The following is a 27,182-nucleotide window of genomic DNA, read 5'->3' on the forward strand; positions in this document are numbered from 1 at the left end:
AATTGAAGAGAAGCAGCTAGAGAAATTAGTGAAATACAAAGATCTAAAAATCGATTATTGTTTATTTATTTATTTATTTATTTATTTATTATTTAGATTTGTATGCCGCCCCTCTCCGAAGACTTATTGTTATTGTTATTGTTATTGTTATTGTTACCTCTTCTAGGTTTTCTGAGAAAAAGTTCTATGTACGAAGGTTTCATTGCAAAGTATAGATCAGTGATGGCGAACCTTAGGCTTGCGTGCCAAAATGGAGGGTGCTATAGCACGCGTGATATGCCCACACCCCTTTCCCTCCCCCCATATATGTGCATCTCCCGCACTCCTCCCTGTACATGCACCCAGTCCTTTTGGAAGCCTGGTAGGTGGAAAAAAATGCCCAAATGGGCAAACCAGAAGTTCCGGAAAATGCATTTCTGTGTTGCCATTGTGCTGTTTTTTGTACTCTGGAGGATTCAGGCAAGCTTCCTGAAGCTCCAGAGTACAAAAAAACCAGCAAATGGGCAAACCGGAAGTTTGGAAAACACACTTCTGGTTTGCCCATTATGCTATTTTTGCACTCCAGGGCTTCAGGAAGTTCCCCTGAACCTATCAGAGTGCCAAAAACAGCACAATGGCAAACCGGAAGTGCGTTTTTATGAACTTCCAGTTTGTCCATTGGGGGATATATATTTTTTTTTGCCTCCAGAACTTCCCAAGAGGACAAATGGCCTTTTCCAAAGCCTAAAATCAGCTGGCCAGCACATGCATGCATGCTGGAGCTGAAACAACAAAGCCCCGCATGCTCTTCAATATGGTTTTGTGTGCCACCTGTGCCACACATGCCATAGGTTTGCCATCACAGGTATAGACTTTGTAAATCTGGTATGGTACAGAATGTAAGGGCTAGGCTATATATGGCTATGAAATGAATTTCCAGCAAGGAGTTTTAGCCTTTTGGCAGAAGGAAGGGATACTTTAGCACTTCTGTAAAACACTTCCATATTGTTTAAAGCTTTTTTAGGCTTTTACAAATCTCCCAAAATTGTTATTTTATTATATGCATTGCTAAATTGTGTACTATAATTTTATCCTTTGAGCAGCAGAAAGTAACAGTGTTAGTTGGATCTTTCTAAATATAATTAAGATAAATGATTAATTGTATTAAACAAACATCCACTCATAACAGTGGACAATTTGACTTTTGATATCTCTTAAACCAGTGTTTCCCAACCTTGGCAACTTGATGATATTTGGACTTCAACTCCCAGAATTCCCCAGCCAGCATTCGCTGGCTGAGGAATTCTGGGAATTGAAGTCTAAATATCTTCAAGTTGCCAAGGTTGGAAAACACTGTCTTAAACCAATAGTAGACCTCTTTTTTTTCTGATCCCAAACACCTTTGCACAATTTTGATCTATGGCAACTTCATGGAATAATCAATAATCTTGTCATAATCTCCAAAGCCCAAATATGGGTTTTTGATAATATCTGACATCCTTTCAGCATCCTTAGCATCAATTCTTAATGAAAAACCTTACAAGATTTTGAGACTGGATTTCTCTAACATAGGGGTAATAGGTAACCTTCTTGTAAAGTTAAGACGCTGCGTGTTGCTTAATCCAGCCTTAGGCCATGTCTGCTCAGCTATTTCTTGATCCTTTAACCCTGCTGCTGAATGAAGCTGCCAACTTCGATATGAGCAATAACACCAGGTATTCAATTTACTCCATATCTAATTTGCATCTTTGCCCAATTAACTTTTCATCAAACTTTCTCTGTCCTCGTAAAATACCAAGACTAAGTACCTGTGGTGCCTCAGAAGCAGGTGTGGCTACAGCAGGATGAGTACACTTTCTAGCTCTTGGCTGAATTTTCACCTCAAGCCGGCTGATGCTTTTACGTTCCCAAGAAACTGGTTGAGGTTCCTGGGAAGCCACGTCATTCTGGGTCACAGCCAGTCTCTGAGATTCACATGTGCTCGGGACCTTCTCCTCCTCTCTGAAGACCTGATCCTCATCTGTTTTGAGGTCCTTTTCATGCTTCAAGGCTTCGTGTTGCTCCAGTGGGATCTCCTCTTTTTCTTGACTCTGGATTGGATGGCTTTCTTCTATAACCTCCTTTGGCTGAATGAGAATTTCACATTTTTCTGCTCTTCCGTCTTCTTTGGATGATTCTGGAGGAGATGTGGGATTCTCTTCAGGAGGTTCCTTTTCAAATTTCTTAGTACTCACTAGTATTTTCTTCTCTTGTTTGATATTATTAAAAAACTCTGCTCTCCTCCTTACTCTCCTGCCTTCCAGTTTATTTACTGAAACTGGTTCAGCCTTCTCATTTTTCAGTGCTGAATTTTCCAAACTAAGGATCTTTTCTTCTAAGGAATTATAAACCCTAGGGAAAAAGAAGGCAACATTTGAACAGCAACTAGATGGCACTAGAGGTTAAATTTTCATGATTCACAGGAATGAGATTTACAAATCGAGTAATAAATAATTTCATAGGTCCTTCAGGGCTGTAATAGAGGCAGTTTTGTATTCATATGACTTGATTTTTTCATAAATTTGAAGTAGCTACTTTTATATAAGAAAGATGCATAGAGATTAAATAAATTGAATAAATAAATAAAATTCAAATAATTGAAAAGTATTGTCCTGAAAATCCTTGCTAGTTACTAACAACCAGCAGCAACTTTTCAGAGTTAGCCAATCTATTCTGCACTGAATATAATAATCTTAGTTAGTGTGGCATAGAACAGAAAAAATACGAAATAATACTGTCCTGCATTAATATATCCATTCTCTCTATTTTCCAAATTATCTACAAACATAGATTGGAATCTTGAGTTACTCCTCCATTCATGAAAGGTAAAGAAACATTGTTCCCAAAGGAATTTACAATTTTGAGTAAGCAGTAATGGGCAGCCAAAAGTTTTACTGCCACACTGTGGGTGTGGCTTATTTTGTGGGTGTGGCTTATTTTGTGGGTGTGGCTTAATGGACATGTGATTGAGTAGGAGTGGCTTGCCGGCCATGTGACCAGGTGGGAGTGGCTGGAACGATTCTCATCGTTCAAGTGAACTGTTAAGTCCTCGACTGACAACCTTACCAGTGTTGCTTGCTGGGGTGACAATTTGCTTCGTGTTTGTGCTCTCCTTCCTGGGTCGCCCCCCCCCACCTCAGGCTGGATAGCTAGGCGAATGGGTGCTTCCAGAAGCATAAATGCTGCCAATGCCACTTCCACCCATGCCTTCTGCTTGCACCTCAGGTGGGAGGTGGCCGTGTGAGGCTGGAAGGGAGCCGGGCAGGAGAGAGGGAAGCTCGTCTGAGGCCAGGAAGGAGGAAAGAGGGAAAAAGCAAGGAGTGCAGCAGCAGCAGCAGGGGGGGAAAGGAGAGCCAAGCCGAGACCAGTAATCCAGGAAGGATCAGATGGAGCTGCACACGCATCTTCATTTCTGCTGGTGGAACTGCATTCCACCCCAACCTGCCTGGTGCCCACCTCTGCCTGTAAGGGTTAGAAAAGGGAGAGGATTTGGAAACCTGAATTCTAGTTTTCTTATGGGGAGGTATCCAAAGCATAATCTGGTTCCATTTAATCTATACCTAACTCCCTAAATCTCAATCCCTTCATAAAATAATATTAGCTCAAACAAACCGAAAGACATTGTCTTTTTTCAAAATCATTAGAATTGGCTTCAATTTCCAAGTAGTGTGCACAAGGAAAACACGTCAGCTCCACAACAGCCCAACCTACAAATATAGATACCTGTTTGATGTCTTACGGGTCACATTCTGTGCTGTGCTGGAAGCTTCTTCCTCCTTTGTTTCAGAAGTGGAACTCAGTTGCCTATGTCTTCGCCTGCGTTCTCTCTCCAGCTCCTCTTCATCCTCAGCTGACCATTGTTGAGCCATGCTGGAGGGGTGAAAATGGGTGGGGGGACAAGAAAAATGTCAGTAATCAGTGTAGGAAAAAAAGAGGCTCTCAGAACAGAATGATTTTTATCACACCACTCAGTGATGGTGGTAGCATGTGCACAGGCCTCTAGACCTGTGTAGGCCCTTTGGGCTGTTTTTTGCTCTTACCAAGGTTTAGGAAAGCTTCTTGAAGCCTGGAGACTGCAAAAAATGGAAGCAAACTTCTGGTTGGTCCGTTGGCCCATTTTTCACTGTCCCCATGATTCAGGAGGCATTTCTGAAGCTTGGGGAGAATGAAAACTGCCAAAAAGAAGGCCAGCATGCACATATGTGCTGGAGCTGACATAAGGCAATGCCTTGTGTATCCTCAGATATGGCTCCATAGGTTCGCCATCACTGCACTAACTCATTTAGATCCCATATGTATCTGAAATAAGATGAGCTGATAGTCTTTCTCAACTTTCCTCTGATCATAGAGATTGTTTTTAAAAGTCTTGATGTAAGTCTTGGGCTTATGCACCAAGAAAAATTCCTTGTGTGTCCAATCACACTTGGCCAATAAAATTCTATTCTATTATTCTTCTTCTTCTAAAAGCGTGTAGAGATTTGTTTGTTTTCATCTAAAATATTGGAGGAGAAAATACCAAAGCCAATAATCATATATTACAACCTTTCAATTTTCTCAAGTAAGTTATATTACTAGAGTTGGAAGGGATCTTGTAGGTCATCTAGTCCAACTCCCCACTCAAGCAGAAGTCCCTACATCATTTCAGAAAAATGGCCATTCAATCTCCTCTTGAAAGTCTCAAGTGTTGGAGCTCTCACAACCTCTGCAGACAAGCTGTTCCACAGGTTGATTGCTCTCACTGTCAGAAAGTTTCTCCTTATTTCCAGGTGGAATCTCTCCATCCATTACTCCTTGTCTGGCCTTCTGGTACCTTGGAAAACAGTCTGACCTCCTCCTCTGTGTGGCAGCCCCTCAAGTATTGGAACACTGCTACCATTGAAACTTTGATATCTTGCCCCGCTCAATGAATGAATGTAAGATGTATGGCATATGAATGTTTGTTTAGTTTTTAACTATGGGGTTTTTAGAATGCAATTTTATGTAGATTTCTAATACAGTGGTACCTCTACTTAGGAACTTAATTTATTCCGTGACCAGGTTCTTAAGTAGAAAAGTTTGTAAGAAGAAGCAATTTTTCCCATAGGAATCAATGTAAAAGCAAATAATGCGTGCGGTTGGAGAAACCACAGGAAGGGTGGAGGCCCTGTTTCCTCCCAGGATATTCCTAGAGAGGCTCCACGGAGGCTTCTCCCCACCTTTCCCGGCCCTGTTTCCTCCCAGGAGATTCCTAGAGAGGCCCCATGGAGGCTTCTCCCCACCTCTTCTGGCCCTGTTTCCTACCAGGAGATTCCTAGAGAGGCGCCACGGAGGCTTCTCCCCTCCTTTCCCGGCCCTGTTTCCTCCCAGGAGATTTTTAGAGAGGCCCCACGGAGGCTTCTCCCTGCCTTTTCCGGTTACAGTTTCGGAGGTTCAGGTTTGTAAGTGGAAAATGGTTCTTGAGAAGAGGCAAAAAAATCTCGAACACCCGGTTCTTATCTAGAAAAGTTCGTAAGTAGAGACGTTCTTAGGTAGATGTATTTTCTCTAGAGCTTCAAAGTGGGATTTTTTTGTAGTGTGGTGACCAAAACTGGATGCACTTCTCTAGGTGTGGCCTAACTAAGGCTTTATGGAGTGGTATTAGTACTTCCCTAGATTGTATCCCTCTATTAATGCAATTTAGGATTGCATTGGCTTTTTTAAAAATCAGAACAGTCTCTCATGAAAAGTACATGTTTATCTTCCGTATGCGTTAGAAATTGTGCTTTTAAATAGAGAATGTCATTTTTAAACCTGTGCCAAGGCTTCTTTGTATAAGGAAATTGTATATCGGTCTAAAGAACCATAACTACAAGGAAGGAAATCAGGATGTATGAATAACTTAGAATAGCTGAGCCCCTGCCATTTACTGTTGTGATGCCAGCTTTCTGAATACTGGGAGTGCCACAGAACCAATACAGGAGATGACTGAAAATGAATAATCCAATATTCATCCAGGCTGAGGATACTGTATTGTTTTTATCCTATGAGTTCAAAGATGAGCCCCCACCAAAACCTCAAGTTTTCCAGCTTCACAGATATCTTAGACTGGGAAATCAGTAACTTTTAATACTTCAATCAGATTCTTCAGAAAAGGTGGAGTTGATCACGCTACCTTTCAGCACAAGATTTCAGTTGGATTTAGCGGACTGCTCTTATTGTTCTTAGAGAATAAGTAAGAATCTTACTTGGGATGATCCATAATTCTAGTTTTCTCTGTCCTTTACGTCTGAGGACAATTTTCTTGATTTAGTCTGTTGCAGCTGCAATGCTTTGATTAGATTCCATCTCTTTGAACCAACTTCATCTACTGCCTAGACTCAACTTTCTCTACCAAACCAGGCCTAATCAGATGCCACTGGCTACAGAGAGAGGCATACACCTACTCTTTATCTCACATTTCTCACATTAAATTCTCATATTTTTCAGGGTATCTGACTCATAATTACCATAAAGAAAATAATACCAAATATCTCAAACATGTTTTCTCAGAGCATACTCCCATCTGATGGTTTTGTTAATGGGAAAGTATTGCAATACCTCCATGTATGGATGAGGCTTTAGAAGCATTTCCTGCTCTTCTTGTTTATTGTTAGCACACTATCAGTGGTCTGACATGTTAGTCCCAGGAAAACCATGGTAATGACATTGCGTTGATTTCTTACAGCAATACTGTATAGCAGTGGTCCCCAAACTACGGCCCAGGGGCCAGATGCGGCCCGCTGAGGCAATTTATCCGGCCCGCGGCAGCCCACGAGATTTTATCAATAGATATAATAAGCTCCCGAATCTCCTGTCAACTCACCGCGGTCTGCTGCTGAGCGAGGAGGCAGTACAAAGGCAAGGGGCGGGGAGGATAGGAAGGAGATATAGAGAGAGGGAGAGAGAGAAAGAGTGAGAGATACAAAGAGGGAGAGAGAAAGAGAATGAGTGAGAGAAAGAAAGAGAGAAAGGGACAGAGGGACAGAGAAAGAAAGAGAGAGAGAAAGAGGGAGAGATAGAGAGGAAGAGAGAAAGGGGGATAGATGGAAAGAGTGAGAGAGAGAGAGAAAAGAGAAAAATGAGAAAATGATGGAGAGGAAACGAGGGTGAGGAAAATGAAACAAATGAGAGAGAAGGAAGAAAAGAGAGAGGGAAGAGACAAGTGGAGAGGAAGGAGGGAGGGAGGGAAGGAAGGAGAAATGGAGGGAGTTTGTTGATTTAAGTTTAAATTTACTTGTTAATAAAGAAGTATAAATTACTTTATTACTTAATTATTTAATTACTTCTTTATTTTAAATATTGTATTTGTTCCCATTTTGTTTTTTACTTTAAATAAGGTATGTGCAGTGTGCATAGGGATTTGTTCATAGGTTTTTTTTTATAGTCCGGCCCTCCAACAGTCTGAGGGACAGTAAACTGGCCCCCTGTGTAAAAAGTTTGGGGACCCCTGCTGTATAGCTTATTCTTCAGTCACTACAGAAAGGGAGGGAAAGAAAGCAAGGCAAAGCAAAGCTAACCTGGACGTGGATATTACTTGAATTCCTAAGCACATCTGATATTGGGCACCAGTGTGAAAGCAGTCCAAGTTGTTGATATGTTTGGTAGCTCTTCTATCTCTGATGAAGTTCCAGCTCCAATCCATGGCAATGAAGCTGCCCAGTTTCTTGGCATGCCCGAAAGTTGCCGTTCAGGGATTGCTATCACAAGGTTGCTAGTTAATCATTATCGCAGCAGATATTCCTCTGCATTTTTACTTTCAGTAAAAAGTTTAGCCATTAGGTTTTTCACTCAAAGAAATGGCTGTATAAATGCAGAATCAAAGGGGACAGACATAGGAGAAATATTTTGAAGGGAAGGGAAAGAGGCATGTTGAAACCTCTGAACTTTAAATCATATTAGCACTGCTGGTGGCAATCCAAGCCATGGCACCAACCTGCTCTCCATATACTTGAGGTTCTCTGTCATTTATGACTCATGGTTTTTCCTCTTTCATTATTTCTGAATCAACAAAAGACAGCCCCACCTTCCTTTACAATAATCCTATTTTTTCAAGTACTGTATTGCCTTACTAGTATGATGTCATGATCTGATCAAACTGATTACCATTGTTTCAAATAGCCCTATCCTTTGTTTGTTCTCCTTTTTCCCCCCATTGTCCACATTCTTCTGAAATTATTCTAGGTAACACTTGGCTATGTTGAGCTGAAAGACGGTGTGACTGGCTTCCCTAATTTATCCATCACTGCAGTTGCAAGGTCTGATCTCCATATTACACAGAACCCAGCTTGGGGTGGGGGGTTGGATACTGTTTTCTGACATATTCTTTCACACTCGGGCTTCTTTCCCCTGTCATTGCCTGGATTAAAAGAAGCCTTGCCACAGGCAGATCTGCATTCAATACCCTTGTAAGAGTGCTGTACACAAGACACCACTTAGGCTACTGACATCAGTGTGGAGTCTGAGTGAGTAATCAAAGTCCAACAAATAGCATTCCTGTTACATCATTTATGTATGCTTAAAATCAAGCAACATGTTGGTTAATTGGCATCTGTTTGCACTGTCAGCAATCAGGCCGTTCCCTCTCCTGTCCTTCAAGCATGTTCTCGTGCTCTTCTTCTTAATTGTTATTAGTTAATTGAGAAGGTTTAGAATTGTGCAGAGCACTAAGAAAAGACAGAGGCATTGAACCAGGAGTGAAATACTCCCAGTTCACTCATGCCTATTGGTTGTCGGAGAGCCAATAGCGAGTGGAGCGCAAGTGTCCGCCCACCTGTCTGGATGCCATCATTTGGGTTCTTTTACCCTCTGCACATGCACAAAGCATTCTGTGCATGCGCAGAGGGTAGAAGAACCCAAATGGTGGCATCCGGGCGGGTGGGTGGAGCCTCATGCTCCCTTCGCGACCGGCTCTCCGATGACCCATAGGCACAAGGAAACCAGGAGCATTTTGCCCCTGCATTGAATGTTCATTAACATCATGTATTCAAAATTACAAGCAATTCAACTGATAAAAGATAGATCCCAGGGCTAAAATATATGGTTTTTATGATGATTTTGATTCCAGGCATTTTTAAGTAGGGAAGAAGAATGCTGCTGTTTGGAATGTAAAGGCTGCTGCCATTAATGTTAATAATACAGAACTAAGTAGACAATAGGCTGCTGTTCTCTCATCCCTGACAGGATAGAAACCTGTACTGGAATAAAATTTATTATACCCATTGCCAATCCTTACTGTACCTCTGTTTCAAAACACTGCAATCAAGAGATTCCCAAGGTTAATAGAGTTAACAGAATTGGATGGTTCTTGGATGGACCTGGAAGCAGGAGCGCAATTCTACATTTGGTCCAATACAGCTAAATATGAATTAATATTGTATAACTCAGGGATTATGGATGAGATGAAGACAACATTATGGAGACTGTGATGAGGTACAAGTAAGGATGATATACTATATACCAGTGATGGAAAACCTTTTCTTCCTTGAGTGCCAAAAGAGTGCACGCATGCGCTATTGCACATACACGAGCGCCCACACCCATATTTCAATGCCTGGGGACGGTGAAAACAGCTTCCCCTGCCACTCGGAGGCCCTCTGGCAGCTGGAAATGGCCTGTTTCCCAACATCTGGTGGGCCCAGTAGGCTCGTGTTTCACCCTCCCTGGCTCCAAAGACTTCCCTGGACCCAGGGGAGAGTAAAAACGCCTCCCCGATCTACCCAAAGGCTCTCTGGAACCATAAAACACCCTCCCAGTGCCTGTGTGTGAGCCAAACGTCAGCTGGCTGGCACACACATGCACGTTGGAGCTGAGCTAGGGCCACAGCTCACGTGCTAGCAGATATAGCTCCACGTGCCGCCTGTGGCACCCATGCCATAGGTTCGCCATCACTGCTATATACCAAATGATATACCATTTGTCCTCAAACATTTCTTAGTCCTTAACCTAATCCTATGTTTCTTGCATAGTGGTGATCAATTTATACTTTCAGTTGCTGATAGTCGAATGTGGCTAATCCTGGAGAAATCCAGTTCTGAGTACCTGCATGAGCGATCTCATAAGGTTGCTGTGATAATAAAACTTTCAGGAAAGTCTAAATACACCTTGTTGAAAAATACAATATAAATCTAACACGTGAAATAAATAGCTAGTGCTAAATTAGATTAACCCAAATTGTATGCTGCCTTCCTGATTTATATAATTAATATAATTATTAAACTATCCACCTCCCACTATGGGCAATTAAGTAAATCAAAGCAAAAACAAGCAGGACAAGACCGTTGACCTTTCATTTGGTATTCTTTCTCTTTTTGGGGTTGTTGTTTTTTTCTGGATACAAAAAAGTAACAGAATCACAAGCAGAGTGTACCTCCACCAATCCATAAAATCCATCCATACATAACTAAATTTGTGCATATGCCCACATGCCTGCTGCTTATAAACTATGCCTGTACATGTTTTAGGTGCTTCCCAAGTTCCATTTCAAACTCATCTACTGATATGATTCCAGTGAAATGGTTTTGGTTTGGGAGGAGCTTTGGGTCAAAGTCTATCCTCTTCACGGAATAATCTTGGATAAATCATCTCCCAGCAAGTGGCAAACTCCTTCTCAGAATGAATGAAGTTTCAAACTTCAGCCTGCATATCTCCTATTTTCTACCCACCATCCTTTTCTTTAAAAAAAAAATTAACTAAAGATCCAGATCCTTTTATGTTATCATATTTATATTTACAGGGATCATGCATGATTGTTTTTAATAAGAAACATAGAAACATAGAAGACTGACGGCAGAAAAAGACCTCATGGTCCATCTAGTCTGCCCTTATACCATTTCCTGTATTTTATCTTACAATGGATATATGTTTATCCCAGGCATGTTTAAATTCAGTTACTGTGGATTTACCAACCACGTCTGCTGGAAGTTTGTTCCAAGGATCTACTACTCTTTCAGTAAAATAATATTTTCTCATGTTGCTTTTGATCTTTCCCCCAAGGGTTTACAAATCTAATATATTATTATTATTATTATTATTATTATTATTATTATTATTATCATCATCATCATCATCATCATTATTATTATTATTATTATTATTAATCACCTTTATGAAAATGAATATATCACACTTGTTATAGATGTTGTAAAAATGAAGATGTATCACACAACCCATACTATTTCCATCTGGAGTCTTCCTCCCTTCTTTCCTTCCTTTCACAAGGTGACATGATGAAATTATTCAGGCTGATTAATATGGAGGAGTGCTGCATTTCGTGCTCTCATCCCACACAGCTCCTTCACTGCAGTAGCCTTCCCAAATTAAAATGTATCTTCCCAAATCTCCAAGCAGCCACCAAAATAGCAGCTACTTAATCACAAAAATACACCTGGAATACGCCTGGACTGGAAGGGCAAAGAAAAGCAGGATATGCATACAGGTTAAGCAACTAGGAGAGTTTAGAACGTCATCCAAAAACCTGCCTTAGCAATAAATGACATACGTTGCATACAGAAGATGTTCAATGTTCAGTATCACCCAGCAAGGCTAAAATCACCTGGCCTGAAGTTTTGGAGATCTGCTGCTAAATCAGTTGCATTTGACTTGTGTTTTCTGCGTACAAGATCTATTTCATTATCTGCCTGCTCACCTGACTGCTAAATCCTCAGATCATAAAATTCATGCATTCAGCTGGTTATTGTAAGTTGTCAAGTGCTACTTACAAATATTACATACATACCAACATGCAGCCTGATTGTGGGGAAGGCTACATTAGTTCTTCCAGGAATTTCAAAATAATAATAATAATAATAATAATAATAATAATAATAATAACAATAACAATAATAACAACAACAATAATAATAATAATAATAATAATAATAATAACAATAATAATAATAATAGTAGTGGTAGTAATAATAATAATAATAATAATAATAATAACAACAGCAATAATAATAATAATAATAATAATAATAATAATAATAATAATATATTATTAGATTTGTATGCCGCCCCTCTCTGAGAACGCGGGGTGGCTCACAACAATAATAACAAAGTACAAATCCAATATTTAAAAACACAATTTAAAAAACCCTTATTAATAAAATAATCACACAACCCAATCAAACCATACATAAAACAGTAGTTTATTTATTTATTTATTTATTTATTTATTTATTTATTTATTTATCAGATTTGTATGCCGCCCTCTCCGCAGACTCGGGGCGGCTCACAGCAATAATAATACAATGTAAACAAATCCAATATTTAAGTTTCAGTTAATTTAAAACCCCAATTTAAAAACCAATCATACATACAGTACTAACATACCATGCATAAATTTTATAAGCCTATGGGGAGGGAAAGTCTCAATTCCCCCATGCCTGACGACAGAGGTGGGTTTTAAGGAGCTTACGAAAGGCAAGGAGGGTGGGGGCAACTCTGATATCCAGGGGGAGTTTGTTCCAAAGGGTCAGGGCCGCCACAGAGAAGGCTCTACCCCTGGGTCCTGCCAAACGACATTGTTTAGTTGATGGGACCCGGAGAAGGCCAACTCTGTGGGACCTAACTGGTCGCTGGGATTCGTGCGGTTAGGGGAGGTGTCAGTTTTCAACAACTTACAAAAGGCAAGGAGGATGGGGGTGGTTCTGATCTCCAGGGGGAGTTGGTTCCAGAGGGCCGGGGCCACCACAGAGAAGGCTCTTCCCCTGGGCCCCAGCAGACGACATTGCTTAGTCGACGGGACCCGGAGAAGGCCCACTCTGTGGGACCTAATCAGCCACTGGTATTCGTGCAGCAGAAGACGGTCCCGCATGTATTCTGGACAGTAAGTGGAGGAGTAGATAAACCCATCTATCTCATTTTTCTCTACTTCTTTCTCTTTCTCATTCTCACATACACATGCACACATTATATATGTAGACTTAACCTTCTACAGTTCTACCATAGAAAAATATACACATTGGCTAGTTGACAAAATGCTCCTGAAAATTGCAATTCCACTGAAATGCAATTTTAGCTTTCTATTAAGGCTAAAATAGGATTCAGTTCTGTTTCATAAAACATCCAACTAATTAATAGGAAGAAAACACTCTAATAGATATTTCTTTTTTTCCCTATGTACATATTCCCCTGGTGATTAGGAAATGTTCATTAATTATTGCTAAAGAGTAACAAAGCCATTCCACAAGTAGTCACAGCTCATTAATTCTCCAAAGGATATTAAGTTCCATAATAGGGAATCTTTTTTTTTTAACACAAGGGACATACTAGTGGAAGCTGTGCCTGAAACCCGAGGTTGATGCCATTACCAACAGAAGGGAAATCACCTCCTTTTCTCTTTGTTTTTCTACCACCCCTCATTCCTTTCTATAAAGACATTTTTTTCTTCCTTCCATTCTTCCTTTTCCTTCTCCCCTTCCCTTGGCCCCATATGAACTGGGCTTTTGAAATTATGCTGATATCCCTGTTATATACACCATGGTTTCAGTGACACTTATTGTTAGGTTCATTTAAAAAGAAATAAGGGAAAATCACTGATTGGTTAAGACGCAGCTAGGTTTAGATTGCCGCCAAAAATAAACGGTTGTCAGGAATAAGTTCCCGCATTATAAAAAGGTATAAATAGGGCAACGGATTAGCCGTTGCCCTTGTTGGGAGTTGATTGTTGAGAGAACTACTCTATGTTATGCCTTCCGAAATAAATGTGTTTGAACAGAAGCAGTCTCCAGTGCAGTGATTTAACAGTGGCGACGAGGAGGTCGAACTCCCGCTAAACAACCATGAGCTCGGTCATGGCTCAACCGCCATCTTTCTACAATCCAGACACAGAACCATGGACGTCTTACATGTCCAAATTTCGCATTTTTATGCAGGCAAGTAATCTTCAGGACGCTGACGACGACAGAAAGTGAACCATATTTTTTAATTATTGTGGACCAACAATTTATATCTTAGCCTGAACGCGTTTCCCCGAAAATAAGAAACTGTCATATTTTTTTGAACACTGAAATAAGCACTTGGCATATTGCCATACACTCAAAAAGCCCGATTGGGGCTTATTATCAAGGGATGTCTTAATTTGGGGGAAGCAGGGTAATTCTTCATTTCATTGAATTTGTATCAGAAAAGTTGCACACAGATAATTCTCTTGGTGCTTTTGCTCACTTACAAATAAATTGTCTTGGTTATTTAAGAAAAATGAAAGAATTTGAATAATTTGTACCAGAAGTGATGAGTTACATAAATAATAATCCTGTGTGGTCCAAAGATCAAAGACCTATGAAACAAGGACTCATTGCTAATCTTAAGCAACTACTACTACTACCAGGTTGAAGATAAGTTGTTAAGAGAGAAGACAAAATGAATACTGTAGCGAATGCTAACATTTTCTAGTTTTCATGTTTGAAAACTTGACCTGCTAGAGTTGATAAATCCTGTGGCTAATAGGGATAGGGATAGTGGTCACATTTGGCAATAATAGCAAGGGCTTAGAGGAAAAGACCACTTCTGCAAAAATGAGGCCATGAAAAGAAAAGAAAAGTTTACTAAGTATTAAATTGAGAAGATGGGATATGAAACTTTGGAAGTAACAGAAGTTATTAGCACCTTGGTGCTACCTAACTCAGTGTAGTCCATACTGTTTAACCTCTCAACTCTGCCTGTAGTTGATAACAGATTAAACCTAAAACTTTGTACAAGAATAACAAATATTTTACCACTCATAGATGGCTGCTTTTTTCTTTCCTTCCAAAACACTGTTTGAAGCTAGGACAAGTGCACTAGAGTCCCCTGTCCTATTGCTCTCCTATATCTCCTATACCTTTCTTCTATTACTATATCTTCTTTTCTATTCTTTCATAGATATATTTTACTATGAGTATCTCCTCTATAACCTTCATCATGTATTGTACTATGTGTATATGTATATATACAGTGATCCCCCGAGTTTCGCGATCTCGATCTTTGCGAAACGCTATATCGCGATTTTTCCACCCGATGATGTCACTCCCTTCCTTTCTCATCTTTCTTTCTCTCTCTCTTTCTCTATCTTGCTTCTTCCTCTCTCACACTCTCTTCCTCCCTCTCTCATCTCTTTCTTTCCTTCTCTCTCTTTCTCTATCTCTCCCCCTCTTGCTCTCGAGCGGCAAGCGAGCAGCTGGGCGGGCGGGTGAACGGGCAAGCGGGCCGGGCGGGCGGGCGAACGGGCAACGGGGAAACCCCATCTTCGGCTCCTCGCTGCTGCCGCGCTGCGGAGCAGATCAGCTGTTGGGCGGCCGAAGGAACCTTCCCTGGGTCTTCCCCGCCGCCCACACGCAAACTCCACCATCTGCGCATGTGCGGCCATGAAAAAAAGGGTGCGCATGCTCAGATGGTGTTTTTACTTCCGCACCACTATATCGCGAAAAATCGAGTTTCGCGAGGGGTCTTGGAACGGAACCCTCGCGAAACCCGAGGGATCACTGTATATGGTACAGAGCTGGAGGGATCAGGCCTGGTGGCTCAACTGTTAATTCTCTGCCTTACAAGGCAGAAGCTGCCAGATCGAATCCCAGTAAGGAAGGGTGTGGCTAGCTGATGAGGCTAGAACAAGGCCGAAATGGTACCATCCTAGTCTCCCTTAATTTTAAAATTTCAGCTAAACATTTGATACATACAGAATATAGTTGTCGGCTATGAATAAATTAACTGCCTTGAAATGGTCCTGGGTTGGGCCTAGAGGCAAAAAGGAGCTGTGACGTTCCTTCAATATACCAGGGTGATCCGGCATAAAAAAACATATAGCCCCTCCCTGGTACAGAGCTGGAGGGATCAAGGTCTGGTGGCTCAACTGCTAACTCTCTGCCTTATAAGGCAAAGGCTGCCAGATCGAATCCCAGTAAGGAAGGGTGTGGCTAGCTCCACTAACACTCTCATTGTGTATTGGACAAAATAAATAAAGAAATAAAAATAAAAAATAAATAAATAAGCATCTGGCATTTTAAGAGAGGCCTCTTGCTTGTCCATCTTCTTACATATCATGTTTCACCTTGCCTTCTCATTTTAGGGCATTTCCACAGATTGCAACCAGAGGAACAGTGCATGAGACTAACTCTCCAAAATGCAAATTTCCATGAAGGAAGAAGAGCACCGATGGCACAGATGCTCGCCATCTAAAATGTGCCCTTATTTCTAAAGCACATCTAGCTTCAACCACTTCCTGGCAAAATTTGGGAGGGAAGGATTCAAATTTTTAGGCTCAGAACAGGATTCAATCAACAATCAGAGTGGAATGAGATAAGATATTTTATTCATTCGTGTTCTCATTTAATTTACACGGCCATCTAAAATAGCTCTGGGCAACATTTAAATAAAAACCAATTCATTAAAATAAAAATAAAACAATAAATTTGTATTCATACAAATACAAATTGTATAAATGTCCTGGGTAACGAAAAAGAGGAAATGTAGTTGCAAAAAATATGGCTGAAGATACAGTTATGCATAAGCTACTACATGAATAAAGACAGATTCTTAAATATTGAGAGAATACATAGTAGGGAAGCCTGTGATTCAATCATGGGCAACTCTGCAGTGCATATGCTATGAAATGATGGAAAATTTTATAACTGCCCTTGTCTGTTCATTCACTGGGTCCTCATTAAGTTTTACAGTATTATTTCTAGAAGTTACTGAATCACAAACCAGGATACCTGAAAATTCTCTTTCTTCTTGCATTAGACGATTTTTTTCCTCACAGGCTTTAACTTGTCTTTCTTTTATACCTCCACTCCCTTTCTAACAAACACAATTAAAAAAAAACCTTTAAGTGATAGTTACATTGAAAAACCTTGTATTTCTCTGCCAACATCATCTTATGCTAAAGATATAGTCTATCTTGCATATCAGTTTATTGCATACATCAGACTAAACTAACCAATTTTAACCTGGTACAACTGCTAGAATTCCTATCCAGTAGCAAGACAACCCCCTTTAAAAAATAAAAAAAAAAGGCTGCCCTACCCTGTATGCAGATAATACCAGCCCTACAGTTCCTGGAAAAATAGGGGTAGTCTAAGTCATTCCTTAATTGAAATTCCACAGGGTTTTACATTATGTCATTCCTTTACATTTAATCATCAAGGAACAAGAAGTGTTGGAATTCCATGGAAGGCAATGTTCTGGCAAGAAATGCGATGAAACAATAACTTTACTATTATAATATCAATTTCAGTTCTTAATACTATTTTATATTATAAAAAAGATGTATGAAAAGATGAATTATCAGAAGAAATGAGTAATAGCAAGCAGGTAAGAGTGCTTAGTCATTTTTGGCTGATCCCCCCCCCCCCCAGAATTGAAATTGTACCTAGGTGGAAGGGAGATCACCAGGAGATAAATAAGGCATCAATAAACTACAGACAAATTGAAGACCATCTCAGAAGGCAATAGCAAGTCATGACCATGTTATTGTTGTAAGAAACCTACAAGTTTATGCTCATATACTGTAGTTACAGAAGATAAGTTTGGGGGAATACAGGAAAATGATTAATTCTTTCATGGTTTCCAAAAGAGAATGAAGGAGATATCACCAGAGCAACCTCCAGTTCAGTAGTTCAACAATGCTATCTAGACAGACATTAATGGTAGAGCTAGGAAAGTAGCTATAGGAAAGCATAATATGCAAACAGGCTAAGGTACTTGAAGAAAAAAATTAATATTTTTATATACTTTGATCACAATTATTCATTTCAGATCTATGCCAAACTAGCAAAATATTCTGCCATTCAATTAAATTAATTCAATGTGAATAAATTATATTAAGCCTTATTAACTAATGTCACTCTAATGTTGACATCATCAAAACACAACTGAATTTTGCTTGCAAATCAGTTCCTCTGCTTACAGTCTGATTAATCATAGGAAACTGACCTCTTACATTGTGGGATTTCAGAGGTTGAGGGTAATGGAAGAAGTAACTTAAATTTATATAGCTCTTTTCAGAAATTTAATGAATTCTTTTACTGTTCAATCAAAATGGGGGAAGGTAAAAATACAGAGAAATGTATATTTAATTTCATGCTTCTTTTAAAATAGCACATTTTAAAATTTGAAAGGGCAGTCAACAAAGTGGGATCCTACCTCAACTACAGTCTTTGACAAAGATTTAGATTCCTTCTGATTAGAAGTGATCATCATATATGCTGCATAAAGAGAGCATGTGATTAACATAGTACTAAAAACTGTTAACTTCATCATCTCTTATCCCAACCCCAAAGATCAGTGGATGTTGGCAAATATTCCTTATCGTGGTCCAATCAGTTTACCTAGTTTCATGCCACAAGCCAACTAATAATAATTAGAAATATATACTCTATTCTCTATCCATAGTTGCTTTTGAATTTTCATCAAATTTAGTAAATTTTCACTGCTCAGTTAGTTGCTTGCTTTTATTTTTTGAAGCATAGAAATAGCTCTTATCCACCACCACCAAAGTATCTACTAATGTTGTATCTACCAACTTTTTCTGAACTATTCTGAAAGAATCTCATTTGTAATTTCGGGATGTATAGAATATCAAGCAAGACAGATCCTGCTATATTTGTATTCTATCACACCCAGAGTCCCTTATCAAATATGTCAAGTATTTCCTCCCAAATATTATACTTTACAATGTCTTTGAAAGAAGACAGTAGTCAAGGAAGAAGAAAAATATAACAAGTAAACGGAGAAGTTACACAATCCTTGTAGCTATGATAATAGCATATATTTTGCTGATGTGCCAATAATGCAAACCAGTAATACTGAAAGCATTAATTACTATAATATAATGACAGTAGAATAATGTATGAACTTCCTAAATATCTGGTTTTACAATGTAGATTTAAAATAGATGTTAATCATAGTTGTTCTTTAAGACAAAATATACAGTGACCCTGGTGGGAGTAAATCAACCATCAGAAATTAAGCATTTGCAACCATAATGAGTAATTATTAGCCCAAATTTGAAATAAAAACATGTACTAGAGCTGTTGGAGAACACTGGGAATGTATAGGTTTCCAGTATGTGGAAATCTATATTCAAGTCATTTGGAGAGCAAAAATCAAAGTGCACAGATGATTTCATCATGAAACCCATAGAAATTAAATAATGAGGGATATGGTTCAGGGAATGGGAATTTGCAAAGTGCCTCCATTTCACATTCTTCAAAGAATTGTGAAATTAAATAACAATCACTTGATTGGAATGTGATCTCCCAGGAGAGTCCATGCAAGGTGCTTTCCTTGGGAATCAGTCTGTTTGTTCAAGCCCTTCAGGTGACATCTCAAAGGGACAATATAAAGCATTGTGTCCATAAACTGCTGTATGATATCAGCAAAAGATTATCTTCTCATATTAACTTTTAAGGGAAAGACCTTCTTCCATGCTGACCTACTGAGAGCAGGGGGAAGGCTCCTTCTCTGTAGACATGCTTTAAGTCAGGAGTCCCCAAGCTTGGCAACTTTAGGTCTTGTGGACTTTAACTCCCAGAATTCTCCAACCAGCTATGGTGGCTGGAGAATTCTGGGAGTTGAAATCCACAAGTCTTAAAGTTGCCAAGTTTGAAAACCTCTGCTTTAAGTGGCCCTGGGCAACTTGTATTACTGAGCCTGAATTCTCCCATTTCAAGCTAAATAAGACAACAGCTGTCAAAGGGGACTTAGGTGTTATGCTTCCAAATGCCTCCTCTTCTTTCATATTCACCCTACCTCTTTGATGGCTCACTGCATCCACCCATATTGTGGTAAAGTTAAATTGCTCTTCTTAAAAACATGGAGTCATGTGGAATTGTTGTACAACCCTAGACAAGGTCTAGTCACTATACCACTTCCTGTCTCTAATGTGATGAGATGCGTGAACGATGCATTCACTCCATTAAAATTGTAATACCACAACACCACAAAGTTGCCAGCCTTTTTCCCAAGCTCCCAGTATTTTTTTAACCATCACATTGTTTTCTCATGCTCAGGCTACCGTAAGGATAAGGGATACTAATTACCCTATGAGCCACCACAGAAGACATCTGTATCCTCTGACATTATTTCAAAATATAGCAAGCACCAAAACAATCGGCATGTTTTATTTATTATTTATTTATTTTGTCCAATACACCAGTGTTTCCCAACCTTGGCAACTTGAAGGTATTTGGACTTCAACTCCCAGAATTCCGCAGCCAGCGAATGCTGGCTGGGGAATTCTGGGAGTTGAAGTCCAGATATCTCCAAGTTGCCAAGGTTGGGAAACACTGCAATACTGTACACAATGAGGGTTTTAGTGGGTATATATCTATATACACATAGTAAAATACATGATGAAGGTTACATGATGAAGGTTTACTCATAGTAAAATATATCTAAGAAATAATAGAAAAGAAGGTATAGTAATAGAACATATCAATGAAAGAATAGAAGAAGAGATATAGGAATAGAAGAAAGGTATAGGAGATATAGGAGAGCAATAGGACAGAGGACAGAAAGCACTCTAGTGCACTTGTACTCGCCCATGTGTTCATTCTAGGAGGCTGTGGTCTTCTCAACCTGGGATCTTCCAGATGTAATGAAACTGCCGTTACCAAAATCTGAGCACTTGCAGTTTTCATCAAATCTGGAGAGCATCAGACTGGGAAAAAAACTGTTGCATGAAAGCGCGCTGAAATCAATGAAACCAAGTTGCACTTTTAGCTAAGTAAATAAGCAGTCTTTTAATAGTGGGTATATTTGAGGAGGCTCTTAAACTAAGTTGGGAAAACTCTTTTTCATCATCCTAATAAAGACCATGAGTGAGCTTGCATTGGCATCCACACTTTTATTTATTTATTTATTTATTTTATTTGTTTTGTCAAGTGTGTGAAGATATGATAACATTAAGATACATGATACTAGTAAAAGTCAAAAATTTGAAAAAAGATTATTAGAAATAATAATATTTAAATACATGCAACTAGTAAAAATAGAGAACATTAAGGACAGAGAACAAGAAGGCACGCTGGTGCACGCCCCTTACAGACCTCTTAGGAATTGGGAGAGGTCAATAGTGGGTAGTCTAAGAGTAAAGTTTTGGGGGTTAGGAGATGATAATACAGAGTCTGGTAGTGAGTTCCATGCATCAACTACAAGAGTAGATTTTCGAAAGAAATCTAGCTGCTCCTCTATTACATAGGATCGCCTTCCCAATTGATCAACCTATGCTAAACCAGCTAATGAATTCCGTTTTTGCAACCCTGCCCTGTTCGTTGTAGTCTGTTCCCACAGGGAGTTGCCTCTCCCGGGACGGGGGGGGAAGACAATCCCCAAATGGGTTCAGGCGAACCAGCCTTAAAGCACCCCATCCCCCAGAAACCAGCCGCAACGAGTCGCACAAGAGCTCTGGGTGGGTGGGGGGCAGAGCTAAGGCGCCCTCAAAGTTTTACTTTTCCTCTCCTCGTAAAGAGCCTTTTTAAAAAATTGCTAGGTTTGGAATATAGACCAATGGTAGAAAGTTACTACAACTTGGTAGAAAGTTACTACAATTCCCAACAGCCGTAGCGCGCTTGGCCAAGAATCAATGCTATGGGCGCTCGCAAAAGTTGGCACCAAGGAGGAAAGTTGGGGGGGGGGGGCTTCTGTGCCCGCCGCGACGCCCTCCGCTTCCCTCCAGAGCCAGGGGAAGGAGGAAGAGGAGGAGGCTGCTTCAAACCCACCTGGACAGCGCGGACCAATTCTTTCGGTTGAAGGACATGCTGTTTGCTGTCTCTCTCCGACGGGCTTGGACCGTGGCGGATGCTGATCTTGTCTCCCGGTTGACTGCTTTTTCTTTTCCAGGGAGAACTCTGCAGGGCTCCTCGGTAGCAGCGGGAAGCCCCCTTCGCAAGAGATGCTGGCTGGCTGGCTGGCTAGTTGGCTGGCTGGCTACTTCGCTGGCTTCTTTGCTTCCTTCTCTGCGCCTCGCAGCGCACCTTTACCCTGCGATGCCACCCGTCTACTGTTGGGTTACCTGCATCACATGGTCTCTTATCTACCTTGACAGGCTGGAACTGTAATTTGTCTATTAGCAGCACCTTGCAAAAGGCACCCTGCGAGGGTGGGACGTGACCCAGCCTGCGCACAAAGGCAGCCATTCTTTTGTGCCCGGGCTGGGGACGGATTTGAATTTAGCTCCGCTTTCGGGCCCAGGCGCCCTGGATTTTCGGGGGCAACTCCCTGCTTTTAGAACCTGTTTTTCCTGCCTCGGGTTTCTCCACGGCTGTGCAGGCAGAAGTGGCGAGCTGGGGAGAGGAAAAAGAAGAAAAGAATTTTAAAAAGCCCTTCCTTTAGCAAAGTTAACCCTATCTCAATCGCAGCTACCCAAGCGCAAGTAAGTAATTTCCTATCGTTTTCAGGGGGGGTTCTGAAGCCCCTTCCTCTGCTGCTGACAAGGAGGTGGTGAACCACTGTGCTACATTTTGGATTTTGGAGAAGTGCCTGCTTCCCCCTCACCTGGTGTCAAATTATTGCCACTCATTTAGAAACAACCACTGCAAATCGGATGTAGGGGCTCCTTCCAAATAAAACGGGGTTGATCCTGTTTGGTCCAGCTAGGAATGAAAGAGGTGCTTCTGCTTTCACACAGGGGCTTTCCCGGTGCTGGCAACGGTGGAGGGGGGACTTTCTACAAACAAAGAATCTGTTCTCCAATGGGAGAAGAGACTGCACAGCCCCTCAACACCGTTTCACCTTGACCCTCTTTTTTCAAAAATGGAAGAACTGTCCAAGAAAATACACATCCACAAAAATCCTTTCAGGAAAGGGAAGCCAGAGATGGGATGGATGACAGCTGTCTCAAATTTGCAGCTTATTAACTGAAGCACATCTACAGTATCTCTAGTTACTGGTGCCTGAGAAAAATACAGAGAGGATGCATTCAGATTGGGGTTGCTTAATATCCTGGACCCCTCGCATCCTGGAGACAAACTGTTTCAACTCCTACCCTCAAAACAGAGCACTGCACACCAAGACAACTAGACACAAGAACAGTTTTTTCCCAAACGCCATCACTCTACTAAACAAGTAATTCCCTCAACACTGTCAGACTTTTTACTAAATCTGCACTTCTATTTCTACTAGTTTTTCTCATCATTCCTATCATCCTTTTCCTCCCACTTAGGACTGTATGACTGTAACTTGTTGCTTGCATCCTAAGATTTTTATTAATATTGTTTCTTCATTGCTTAGTTGACCCCTATGATAATTATTAAGTGTTGTACCACATGATTCTTGACAAATGTATCTTTTTCTTTTGTGTACGCTGAGAGCATATACAACAAGACAAATTCCTTGTGTGTCCAATCACACTTGGCCAATAAAAAATTCTATTCTATTCTATTCTATCTTTTAAGGATCAGAGCAGACATCAATCAGCAACAAGAACAGAGCAGAATAGAATTCTTTATTGACCAAGTGTGATTGGATACACAAGGAATTTGTCTTTGGTACGTATGCTCTCAGTGTACATAAAAGAAAATATATACCGCTCAAAAAAATAAAAGGAACACTCAAAGACCACATCCTAGATCTGAATGAATGGAAATATTCTCATTGAATACTTTGTTCTGTTCAAAGTTGAATGTGCACAACAGCGTGTGAAATTGATTGTCAATCAGTATTGCTTTCTAAGTGGACAGTTTGATTTCACAGAAGTTTGATTTACTTCGAGTTATATTGTGTTGTTTAAGTGTTCCCTTTATTTATTTATTTTTGAGCAGTGTACATATGTCACGAATCAGGGAGTTATAATCAGATATTTGTTGCTGATATAACTGCTTATACATCATCAGAAAAAGAAAATGTTGAAAGGATGGCATAAAACACAAGACACTGCATTTTAAAGGTCCTTATTCCCTCACCTCCTTTGTCTATTGTGAATCCGACTGGCAAGAGGTACTATATTTTCCCCAAGATGTATCAGATCACCTTGTCATTAGAGAAGGTGGAAACAACTCTTCAATCTTTTCTATAATGAGCTGCTACATTGCCACAGCAACATCTCTTTATTGCCCTGACAGGGAATTCTTGAGGCAAGCTGACACTCAAGATACCCCACCCACATCGATCACAATGAATGCCATTACAAAAACATTGCAGTCAAAACAACTACATAGGCTCAGCAGCCCAAAGCAGCTAGTACTGTAAGATGACACAAGTGATACCGAGCTCTGGTTTGTATTCCCTTCATGGCAGCTGCGGAGAGGAGAGGGGGGAAGGGGTAGCAAATGATGACACACGCATCACCATCGCCTTATATCATTATGTTAATGAAGAGAGTTAAGCATTTGTGTTAGGCGTTACACAAGCACTAGGTTGTATCTTTGTATGGTTCCATGATGTTACATGTTTTCAGCATATCAGCCCAACCATGGCAACGATCTAATTATATTAAACTCTGCAAAACAATGAATGAATCCCAATCAGTGACTTCACACTATAATTTCCCAACATATCCTGTAGCAATTCAATTATAGCTGGAATTCAGGCAACAACTGGAATCACATCTCCATTATTTATGTTTATTTCGTCATAAATTGTATTCCTAGGGAACACTCATGCCCATAGTTCTAAAAATACTGTCTCTCTAACCATCCATCCTGGCTTCCTGCTAAAGGCTTAGTCCATCCTCAGATGCACAGATGTATGGATAACCTGCAAGCTGTTGTGGGTGCATTGGCTTCCCATCAGTCTCCGGACGCAATACAAGGTATTGGTTACCACATAAAAAGCCTTACATGGCATAGCTCCAGACTATCTTCGGAACCACCTTCTGCCACACCATTCCAAGTGACCAATAAGGGCCCACAGGGTTGGCTTTCTCTGGGTCCTGTTGTCTAAGCAGTGTTGATTGGCAGGACTGTGGAGGAGGGTCTTCTCTGTGGCAGCACCTGCTCTCTGGAACCACCTCCTGAGATCCATATTGTTCCTACCCTACTGGCCTTCCAGAAAGCCTTAAAGACCTTGCTCTGCCAGCAGGCCTGGGGACATTGACCAAATGACACATCTTCCAGTTCCGGCCATAAAAGATATGCATGATATTATTAAGTGGTTTTAAATTGCCTTTTAAATTGTTTCTTTTTAGATGTTATTTCTTGTTGTAAGCCACCCAAAGTCCTCTGGGAGTTGGGCGGCATATAAATAAAATAAAATAAATAAATAATATTTGAAAGTGGGGACCTATTTCCCTTCAAATCCTGAGAAACTAATTTTTTTTTCTTTTTACCCAAGCTACCTAATGTGATTTGAAGGAAGATCATCTGAGAGAAGACAATCCAAACTTAGTACTTAAAATACAAGTGTCCACAACTATACTGCTCAAAAAAATAAAGGGCACACTCAAATAATACATCCTAGATCTGAATGAATGAAATATTTTCATTTGCACAACTATTCCATTTGCACAACAGCATGTGAAATTGATTGTCAATCAGTGTTGTTTCCTAAGTGGACAGTTTGATTTTACAGACGTTTGATGTACTTGGTGTTATATGCTGTTGTTTAAGTGTTCCTCTTTTTTTTTTTTGAGCACTGTACATCTTACACATCTATGTGTGTATGCATAAAACGATCTGTGTTTCTTTTCTGAAAGAATCCATGGATGTCAAAATATTTTTAGCAAAATGGACGAGAAGAAGCGCAAGACCAAGAAAAGCCTATTTCTGGTTTTCCTCATTGGCAACATGCAACTTGTACTTGTTTCATTTCCATTGCTGATTAATTCTTGACATTCATTTGTCCTAAATCTGAGGTCTACAACCAAGTGGGGGCACATTTAGCCAACCAGGCCACAGTTGGTTTCATAATTGCAAATTAATCGGCTTCTGGATGGGCCTTGTCATACCTCTTGATTGGGACCAATATTTTCTGTCTCCCACCACCACCTACCTCTAGGTTTGTTATTGGAAGGAAAGGGTAGATAATATATTTTGGGGAGTTTTAAATGTATTAAGTCTCTTTTAGGGTTTGTTTCATGGTTTTTGTGACAGGAAACTATGCTACTGTTTTTCAGCTGTTGTGTGTGGAGAATCACTGGACTTTACACATTGCTGTGGGCTTTGGCTTTCCAACGTCAGTTCAATCACAGTGCATTGTAGATAATATTTAAGGTAAAAAGGAGTATAGGTAGTCCTACACTTACAACCATTCACTCAAAGTTACAATGACCCTGAAAAAAATGAGATTTATGACAGGCCTCAACACTTATGATTGTTGCATCATCGCCATGATAATGTGATCAATATTCAGTTGCTTGGCAACTGGCAAATATTTATGATAGTTGAAGATTTTAATTTGATTTTTTTTTATTGGATTTGTATGCCGCCCCTCTCCGAGGACTCAGGGCGGCTCATAGCATGTCCAGAAAAAACAGGAAACAATAATAACAATCCAATTATACCTTAAAAAACAATATTAAAATTCTAATTAAAAATTCTAATTAAGAAGAGTTCTGGGATCACCATTTCTCTGGAACCAACTCACCCCCCCACAGAGATTTTTACTGCCCCCACTCTCTTCTCCTTCCAAAAGGCATTAAAAACACATCTATGCCGACAGGCCTGGGGCCTCTGGCCTGTAGTGTGGATGAGGGATGACTGATTGGTTTTATATAGGGTTTTTTATTTCTCTTCATTTTTCAACTGCTTGTACTATTTTTATCTTGTTTATATTTTATTCCGGTAAGTGGCCCTGAGTTCATGAGGAGAAGGGCGGCTCATAAATCTAATAAATGAAATGAAATGAAATATTCCAAATTGGCTTCCAGCAAGAAAAATCAATGAGAGAAGCCATATTTATTTAAATGACCACAAGAGTCACTTCACAACTGTAGTGAATTCCTTTAACAATATGGCAGAAAAGTCATAAAATCAGGTGTGAATTGGTTAACCACCATGCTTGGCAAGAGAAATTCTGGTTCCTATTGTGGTTGTAAGTTGAGCATTAGCTGTAATTTAATTCTATTTAATTTAATTTATTTGACTTATATATATCAGGAGATATAGAGCAAAGCTGTCAAATTCCCGGCCCGTGGGCCAGATGCGTCATGTTCTGGCTACTCCCAGTTTAGCGAAGGGGGGGGGGAAGTCCTGATACGTCACATGATGCTGCTGTGACAATGTGAGTTTAACACCTCTGATATAGCGGGGTGT

General features: G+C 40.1%; 1 protein-coding gene and 1 long non-coding RNA gene across 3 annotated transcripts in view; one reads left to right on the plus strand and one right to left on the minus strand.

Annotated features, from left to right (window-relative positions):
• The window catches only part of LAD1 (ladinin 1), a 36,645-nt gene extending 14,458 nt beyond the window's left edge, over positions 1 to 22,187 (minus strand). Inside the window, exons 1-3 of one of the 2 annotated variants that reach the window (XM_070745705.1) lie at positions 21,714 to 22,187; positions 3,742 to 3,888; positions 1,788 to 2,370 (exon numbers count right to left, since the gene is read on the minus strand). In XM_070745705.1, coding sequence (XP_070601806.1) covers positions 1,788 to 2,370; positions 3,742 to 3,888; positions 21,714 to 21,751 — 768 coding nt within the window. In that variant the 5' untranslated portion in view covers positions 21,752 to 22,187. Of the gene's footprint in view, positions 1 to 1,787; positions 2,371 to 3,741; positions 3,889 to 7,532; positions 7,673 to 21,713 lie in introns of those variants that run through there. The other variant, XM_070745703.1, reaches the window with a different exon arrangement.
• LOC139164077 (uncharacterized) lies at positions 22,084 to 25,552 on the plus strand. Its single transcript, XR_011558574.1, has 4 exons — positions 22,084 to 22,366; positions 23,388 to 23,480; positions 24,582 to 24,742; positions 25,264 to 25,552. It is a non-coding gene; the product is annotated as an uncharacterized lncRNA (long non-coding RNA).
• The last annotated feature ends 1,630 nt before the right edge of the window (positions 25,553 to 27,182 follow it).

The sequence above is a fragment of the Erythrolamprus reginae genome, chromosome 3, assembly GCF_031021105.1.
Source record: "Erythrolamprus reginae isolate rEryReg1 chromosome 3, rEryReg1.hap1, whole genome shotgun sequence".
NCBI lineage: Eukaryota > Metazoa > Chordata > Lepidosauria > Squamata > Dipsadidae > Erythrolamprus > Erythrolamprus reginae.